Consider the following 9,573-nt stretch of genomic DNA (forward strand, 5'->3'; position numbering starts at 1 on the left):
AATATGCCAAATATGTTGCCCTATATCTTGACCTTGTCAAACGAAATGTCATGTAACACTCTTCTTGTGCTACTGTACTTATTTGTAGCATTATCAGCATATATTTGCTATACATTAGACAAATATGTTCCAACAAATGCTGACGATCCTTACAATACTTACAATACTTCTGCTTGTAATGGCACCATATCTCCAACTCTCCACTCGTACTGTACTCTTATATATACTTATCTGTACGCCATAACTTTATTCATACCCAAAACAAGAAAAGAAAACCCTAAATTTAAATGATGAAAATGATGAGAAAAAGGAAAGACATCGAGGGAGAAGAGAGAGAAAACAGCGGTAATGGTGAAATCATCTGGGATCACACAAATGGTGGGGCGCTTGTCGGAGGAGCTATTAGGGCACGAAAGAGGTTCGTCGGAGTTCGCCAGCGGCCCTCTGGAAGATGGGTAGCCGAGATTAAGGACACCATACAGCAGATAAGAGTATGGTTAGGCACATTTGATACAGCAGAGGAGGCTGCAAGAGCTTACGACGAAGCCGCCTGTTTGCTCCGGGGAGCCAATACACGTACCAATTTCTGGCCATGTAATCCATCGAACAGATCTCCTGCTCTTTCGTCCAAAATCACTAATCTTCTTCTGCAAAGACTAAGAGCAAGAAATGCCGCCAATCTTTCGAATGGCTCATCAATGGCGGCAATCACACATTCTTTCCAACATCAACAACAGTTTCAAGAGGTAACTCAGGTTCAAGATTCGGATTTCCAACAATTATTTGAAATCCCAGATGCTAACAGTGATTGTTTTATAGAAAGAGAAAGTTATGGTTCTAGTAATATCGTAGGCATTGATCATTCTTTAGGTGTAGATGAGCCGAAAGTGGAGGGAAACGCAGAAAGTACTGATCTGGGTTTGACGGATTTACTATTTGTTGATGATATTGGATCGTATACGGGCTATTCGCCATTTGAGATTGCAGAAGAGATAACAAAACCCATGGGAGACGATAACTACAGCGACAACCCATCCATGCTTAGTGAAGCCATGAAGAGAATGAAATTTGAAAGAAATATTTCGGCCTCTCTTTATGCTTTTAATGGGATATCTGAGTGTTTAAGGATGACGATTGGATCGGGAAGTGATAAGGAAAACCGAAAGCCTGTACAATTAACGAATCTTGCTGTTAAGAATGATAAGGTTTGGGAGGATAACAATGGAGAAAATGATTTAATTAGTATGGAATCGTTTTCGTCTTCGAGTAGCAAGGAAGGAGATGAATCGTTTATTTGGAGTTCTCTTGATCTTCCTTCTCTAGATATGTTCTTTAGTGGGTCAAATTAAAGATTTGATGTTTTTAGCACCCTTTGATAGGTTATACAGATATGATTCATGAGCAACAATAGTGGTGTAACTGTATTCTTTATTTCTTGAATTAATAGCAATCATTCGTTGTTCTAATTTCCTAACAATCATTGTTTCGCCTCTTATATAATTATCAAGGATTATGTTGCGATGTGTAAGAAGAGGTTATACTTTTATACCTGTTTGTTTCAACTAGAATGTTGTTTCATGGTTTAATGTGTGCATATGAATATGTATTGTGGTAGATCTTGATAATTCAGTCAACAATATACAAGTGTTATATTTTATTTTATGATTGTATATTTACAGGATCAAAAAGAAAAACTAGGGGTTATATAAATTTTTTAAAGGTTGTATACTAGAAAAATGCTTATTTCTAAGGTAAGTTCCGTAATAAAATCGTTAGATAAATTTATACTAAATTCACAATTATTATATTTTGTGATGGATTTCCAATAGATTTGTAATTGATTTCAATGAATTTTCACTAAATTTATATTTGACGAGAAAATTTTACAATTATTGCGTGCGACCATGTGCAACATAGTAGATCTGCCTGTGTATACTTATGCTAACTTTGAATAGATGATTTATACACTGCATGCCTTGGATTTACCGTAGAATATCTAACTAGTCATGTAACCTCCACAAGATTTACAATTAAGATGATTTGTTGGTATGCAAAAAAAAACAGAAACCAAAACAAATTTCTTTAAGAAAGCCAGAAACCAAATTGTCTTGAGAAAAACATGATGTTTCGATTTTCTATATATAAAATCTGGAATAACCAAATTGATTTAACATACTAAGTATGATAGAATTTAAAATAATTAAAATATATTTACAAGTTTCATCGACAAATAAAATAATTAGGTAGCATGTATTTACTCGTATTGTTTTTGGTGGTGATTTCTATCACTAATATTATTGAAGCGTAGTCGGATTAATTTTTGATCAATGTTGCATTGATAAACATCAAACAAGTTAGGTGGTACGAAGTGTACATTTGTTTAAGTTTGTCTTATTTAAAAGTACACTACTATTTAGGGGCGAAGCTCCTGAACCGACGGAGGTCCGATGACATCATCCCTGAAAGCGGGGTCTAAGGGGTGGCAACCCCTAACTGGGTTAATATTTCTTTGTTAAAAATGCATGAAAATCCGAATTTGAGAAAATAAACTCAATTTTATGATCCTAATTCTAGACTCGGTTTTAAGAAGCTAGTGATAGTTTTTAAACAAAAAGTTATTTTCATGTAATTATCATTTTGGCGGTTTTTTGGATAGGAAGTTATGTTTCTATTAATTGATCAATTTTGAATTACCTCGGTACACAACACACAAGACATAACATCTATCATTCTCTGTTTTTTATCTCAAACATTGAGTTTTATCCGATTAAAATTTTTTGAGTGTACCATCGAAAAGCTTTAATTTGAAAGTGTAATTTAAGACTCTCAGTAATCCAGGAATTCTCCATCCCTATTTTCTAATATTTTTTTTAATAAATTATTTGCTTTTAGTTAAAAGTTTTCATAAAAAAAAAAAAAGAACAACTCTTTTTCAAATTAAAAACCAAACTTCTTTTCTAGGTTTAAGTTTTAATCAAAACCAAATCGAATCAAATCAAATCGAATCATATGTTTACTCTTAAATAGCCTAGCTCATATTAATATGTCCTACTCCTAATTCAGAGTTTCCGATGTACTCTTTAATAATCCAAAATTCGTGTTTGCTTATCTACCCTTGAAGTTTCCAAAGTTGCCAAAATATTGTGTTATATGGAATTGTAACCCTCCAATGCAAACATACTAGGTAAGAAGACATTTTGCTTTGAAATTTGTTTGTTACAAAAATTTAAAACTTTCATCAATGACGTATCTGTATGGTGTACGACGTGGGCGACCACACAGATCCAATTGCGTTCTACATACATGTATATATAAGTTTAAATTTCATGTATCCATGTCAGACTATATATTGTATTATTTGTAACATCGTGATTTTTCACCTCATTTTTTTAAAACATCAATTAACATAATAATGCAACGAACGTCTTATTTTTCGTTTATTTCAAAATATCACCAACATTACTAAAACATCCAAATACAACCACATCACTATATAAGTTTGTGAAAACCATAAGCAAATAAAAACTTAAAACATATCCAATATGGTATCATACTAAGGTAACATCTAAGATATAACTACCCTAAGTCCCCATCCTCACCAAGTCATCAATCAAGTTACACATTCCCATGTAACGCGAAAGCAACAAGCAAAGAAACAAGTGCAAAAGGTATGGAAACAAATATACTTCATACAACACAATTAGTCATATGTTTAGTCATGCAATCCATTGCTACCAATCAACATACATAGTGTAACATCCCAATGTCAAGGTAATTTCAATTTCAAACCTATGCTTGAATAATATTGTATTTTAGTCCTTGGATTGAAAAGAATTGCAAAATGCCTCATAGTGGCAATATGATAATTTTTTCTATGTGTAGTACATTGAGCGTATGTTGTGTATGCTAGGCGTACTAAGGTGTGCCCTAGTACGTTGGGCGTACACCTCGTACGTGGAGCGTACGTAAAAAAGTGCAAACCCTAAATATTAGGGGTTGGTCTATATATAAACCCCATTATTGCCTCATGTCTCATTTCTTCATCAGCCCCCTACGTAAAAAAATGACCCCAAGAAAACCCTAAGTGAGAAGAGTGCATTTTGAGCCCATTTTAGTGTTTTGGAAGTGTTCTTGAAGAAGAAGAAGGTGGCGAGAAGAGATTGGAGCTTGGAAGCATCTTGGATCTGAGATTTCCTTCTTGTTAGCAACCTCCAAGAGGTATAAGGTTAACAATTTGATCACTCCATCTTGTAGATCTTGACATTTCTTCCTTTAAGACACCTTTTTCCCAAATATGGTGATTCTTGAGAATGGCATGTTCTTGACCCAATAAGTCATCCTTTCAGACCTTATGAGGGGTCTTAAGTCATAAAAATGTGGTATTGATGGTTAGCTTTCCTCCATGCATGCTATAGAAGGTCTTAATGCATTAAGATGTTGAGATTTTGTGTTTTAAGCACTTAATGGACATGCAATGTCATAAAGTTCAAAACGTTAGGATTCTTGAGGCTATTTTGGCTTAGATCTAACTTTGGACATGAAGATTTTTATTATTAAGATCTTAATGGGGAAAGGGCTGAACACGGCACGTACGTTTGGCATACCAAGTGGTACGCTACATGTACGTAGTCAACGTCCCGTAAGTTCCTCAAACAGCGAGGACCCCCTACGTATAGAAGAGTATGTTCGGTTTTGAGCAATATAACACTCATATGGTGCACATACAACCTTAGATGCTTCAGATCTATGTTTTCTCTAATTATACATGCATATTTTCAATTTTTCCAAAGCATACATCCTAACTAGCATACAAATTAACATATGAACAATACAACTAGCTGAATGACTTACCTATTAAAAGGACTTGTAGTTCTTGACCTTTGAAAGCTTGAGCACCTCAAGTGTGATGCCTCTAATGGTTCACAAACACTAATATGCAAGATGAGACTTGAGAGAATTAGTTACTTAGCATAAAATCAATATCAAACTTCTTAGAATGATGGTACCATTATAACCGATTTTGGTTCTAGGGGTGTGCTTTTATAGTGTAGCAAATGTTAGGGTTACACCTTGTAAACCCTGATGACCTTTCATATTACTTAGGCTCCATGGGTCAAAACTCCATGGACTATCCACAGACTATCTCATTATTTTAGCTCATCCTAAATAACCATGGATCATTATCCCACACTATAAGAATCATAGATTTACACAATCAATCCCCACATATTTAATTAGTATCTTTTGATCACAAAATTAATTCCAAATTAATTCTTGATCAATACTAATTAAATAATATGATTTCATATTAATATATTATACTTATAATATATTAATAAATCATAAATAACCTTATTCTCAAAAGTCCATCCTATCAAATTGCACTGGTGAAAGCAACCCAAAATGATCATGCTACAATCGGGTCAAGTACATCCTAGTTATAGTTATGGGCTTAGACACCAAATCCAACAGTCTCCCACTTGGATAAGTCTAATAACTATAGTTGCCAATGCGACTTCAGGATCCGACTTAGAAATTGTATCTTTCAAAAGTTGTTGTCGAACTCTGACCTAGTTAGTGACACGTTCTTAAGATAAAGGATCATATATTCTTCTGTTCTCAAGATATCTATGCCGAAAAATACATGGAACATAGTCATACTTATTGTCCTGCAATTTGTTTCCCGATTTCTGATCCGTCTGACATAGAACATAACTGAACACATCAATTTAGTTCTGACCGGGCCCGACACATAGTCAAAACAGAATCATCGAGGGGCCCATATATCGCTTTTAATCCTTTTAGGATAAAAGGAAAAGATAAACTTCGACATTATATGCTTGTATTAACTACTCATCAAATCATACACAACGAGATGTTTTATAACATCAAGTTACCGATGCGTTTTCATGCCATCAATGCCCAACCAAGTCAAAGTCAAAAACTCATATATCTTTGTTTGAAGATTATATGATATTATCGTCTCACAACTACTCGTGATAAGTTCCGTGAAGTAATTCAGGTGAGCACGGGTTAAATCCAATACTTAAATCTTATTTCAGGAGTACTCATGAATGGTGTAGCAAACTTTTGCTATGTCTAACGCCTTAGACAATCTACAAGCCAACTCATGAAACTCTAGTCTCATTACCTATTTCCAAAATACGATTGACTATGGATCGTTTGAATAATCTTATTATTCTGGAATTCAAATCATGCAAAGTGAAACAATATTAAATAGTTGACACATGACAGTAACTTTACTTATAAATAAAAGTCCATTTATTTAATCATCAAATATCATTTACAATTTAGCTGTTATAAGTTTCTATGTATCTAACCACTAAAACTAATATCTTCCATTAGCCCAATTCCCCTTGCATGCTACAAGTGCTTAACCCTAGTCAATCCCTTCGTAAGGGGATCTGTTGGGTTGTCCTTTGACGATATCCCCTTGTGACAACCCAAAGTTATTCCGTTACATTACCCTATTACCGTTAACGGAATATCCCACTGTATAAAAGTTCCGTTAATTAGAGGTCGCCAATTAAATAAATATTTCATTTATTTATGTCGTTAAGTCGTGATAAGAGAAATAAAAACTCATAATACACATTTCCATTTAAATGGAAAAGTTAGTTTTATTATCACGACCACTAAAACGGGAGCGACCAAAAGCCCCGTTAAACGACAGTATCGGGTAGAATATCACTGAGCTCCAACTCCCACACATATATAAGGGGGAGTAAACTCCATTTGAGCCTTTTCCACCCTCTCTCTCTATACTCTCTCTCTCTCTCTAGACTCGTTTTTTACCCAAATCCGCAACCAAACGCTTCCAAATCGTAAGTCCACTTACCCTAGCTTGTTCTAAACATTATGACTCGTGATTATAGCTTAAAATTCGACCATTTAAGCTGTTGAAAAGGAGTTCACGGCCTAAGATCCTCCTTAGGGCGTAAACACCTTAATTGAGGCCAAAAAGACCCAAACTTGTCCCTAAAAGCTTGGAAATAAATTGAGGATTTAGCCTAGGAGTGTTTGCTCATTTAAAACAATCAATTTAGGGCACAAAAGAGAGTTTACGGCCCAAGCACATGCTTAGGCCGTAAACACCTCTAAACCTTGTCAAAATGCCCCAAACACACTCCTAAAACACCCTTGGACTTAATACATAAATTAGGGGCTTATCATTTCGGGTTTAGATCATCCAAACACAATAAAATGAAGGGGTAAAAGGATTTTATAGCCCAGGCATGTACCAAGGCCATAAACACCCCCAAACATGCCCAAATGATAGTTTTAATTCCCCCAAATGGCCTCACACTTCATTATAAATTACTAGGAGGATATTAGGGGCTTGAAACTTCAATAAACTCAAGGAATGAGAGTTCACGGCCGTCAACTCCCTTAGGGATGGTTCATGGGCTGTAAACTCCCTAAAGATGCCCTTAAAGACCTTAAACTCATTTATACTATATAGTTTTGGACCTAGAATAATTCTATGAACAAGTTAGAAGCCTTAAAACGCACTAGAACCTCTCACCATGAGTTTACGGCCGTAAAATCATGGTGAGATGTCCCTGGGCCGTAAACTAAGCTTTGAGAGTTTACTCTCGGAGAGTAAACTCCATTCCTAAGCCATACACACCTTTAGACGCTACCCGGGACACCCCAAACACTTAACCAAAGTGTTTTCCGCTCCTTTGAGTGCGTATACGTGTTTAATTAGTATTAAATATACTAATTGTATGTGAACATATGTTATCATATGTTAAATAGGTCATTGAGTGTGTTCGAGTCTTTACGTGACACCGAACACCCAACTGGCACCTCCGTCGGACCTACTTACACCAGGTGAGTTCATACCCCTGAATGAACCTTTTAAATGTTTTTACATGTTTTATAGGGGGGGGAATACAAGTTAACCATGGCAGTTATCATATCAATCACATGTGATTGGTAACCCGCATGCACGAGATTTTACCACACTGTACATTGTTTTTACCGAGTAGGATACTATAATGGTTTTCAAAAAGGTTTTCAATTGTTTCAAAACTCTTACTTGTACTGTTGTATCTAAAATCATTTCAAACTGGTTTATAAAGGTTACAAAGATTTCTACAGGTCTTCAAACTTATTTTACCAAAGAATACCAAAATGTGATTTTCCTAAGTATAAAGGTTTTCCAAGGTTTTCGTCAAATTTCTCTTTCACGTCGTATCCTTATACTTGTTAGTTACCGCTGCTTCGCTTTCACTTATTGTAAACTCCTACTTGATAACGCTTTCACTTCCTGATATGCTTATACCTGTTATTGCCTCTATTTCGCTTATACTTGTAGTCACTTATACTTGTTAGACGCTTCTACTTCATCAGTTGTCGTTTCCACTTCGTGATACACTTATACTTGGTACACTTATACTTCACGATTCGGTTATCCCACGCTGTACGATTTCACACCACGATTCGATTATCCCACCCTATTTATTTACACTTTATGATTCAGTTATTCCACACTGTACGTTATACATCATGATGCATTTCCACTTGTTACACACTCAATCATAGTTAGATGTATGTCTGTGCTTGTATAGGTGCATATAAATAATGATTGAAGGACTTAGGAAGGTTTGTCCGCCCTATTTCCTTTTCTTCATTGAGATGTGGTCTGGTGGGATCGGATGGCCGTCCGAAGGTCGTTGCTTCATTTGTTGTATGTTATGTATACGAGCATAGACATATAGGTTTACATTAGTCAGTTCAGTTATGAGTCTCTACCTCTAGTTCAACACTTATATCGGAAACACACCACCCACTATTTGGGATGCATCTTCGGGACGCGGCCTTATCCATCGTCTAGTTGGTAACCAGAGTCTCCTGTAGGGAGAGTGGACATTGTGTGTATAGATCTATACGGGATTGACACCCCCGCACCCTGACTGCTAGCTACAGTCCACGGCCCACCAAGCCAAGGGGTGACAAATGTCATATTTTTTAGACGCTTGTAGGGCGTCAAGTACTCTAGTATCGGTTAGTATGGTTACGAGTATCCTAGGTTTCCTTATAATTCATGGCCTTAAGGTAACGGTATTTCATCGACAATTTACATTGTATGTTGGTAACTCATTTTCAGAGTCACACTGTTTTGACCTTGCAAGATGTATCTTTCATTTGATATTGTATGCGGTCTGTATTCTCTGTTTTGGCCTTGCAAGATGTATCTTTCATTTGATACTGTCTGCGGACTGTATTCTCTGTTTTGACCTTGCAAGATGTATCCTTCATTTGAAATTGTCTGCGGTCCGTATTCTCTGTTTTGACCTTGCAAGATGTATCTTTCATTTGATACTGTCTGCGGTCTATATTCACTGTTTTAGACCTTACCAGCTGTACCTTTCATTTGGTACCTTCTGGGGTCTGTGTCTCCATTTGTTAGACGGAACCAGGCGTGTCGTTCATTCGATACTCTCCTGGAGTCTATGATTCCTTTGCCTTAGTCAGCAGTCCTCACTACTGAGGCATATGTTATTTCCCTGACTTCTCTTGCTTCCTTTAATAATCAAATTCAGT

The 9,573-nt window shown here is 36.0% G+C and overlaps 1 protein-coding gene across 1 annotated transcript; it reads left to right on the plus strand.

The window, feature by feature from the left end:
* Positions 1-296: 296 nt before the first annotated feature.
* Positions 297-1,349, plus strand: LOC145009669 (ethylene-responsive transcription factor ERN1-like). Its single transcript, XM_078968312.1, has one exon. The coding sequence runs from the start codon at positions 297-299 to the stop codon at positions 1,347-1,349; it is 1,053 nt and encodes a 350-aa protein (XP_078824438.1).
* The last annotated feature ends 8,224 nt before the right edge of the window (positions 1,350-9,573 follow it).

Source organism: Lactuca saligna, chromosome 8, assembly GCF_052625555.1.
Source record: "Lactuca saligna cultivar CGN05327 chromosome 8, ASM5262555v1, whole genome shotgun sequence".
NCBI classification, from domain to species: domain Eukaryota; kingdom Viridiplantae; phylum Streptophyta; class Magnoliopsida; order Asterales; family Asteraceae; genus Lactuca; species Lactuca saligna.

Bases quoted from the DNA above. Each gene is read 5' to 3' on its own strand.
- LOC145009669 (XM_078968312.1), top strand. From the start codon at position 297: ATGATGAGAAAAAGGAAAGACATCGAGGGAGAAGAGAGAGAAAACAGC.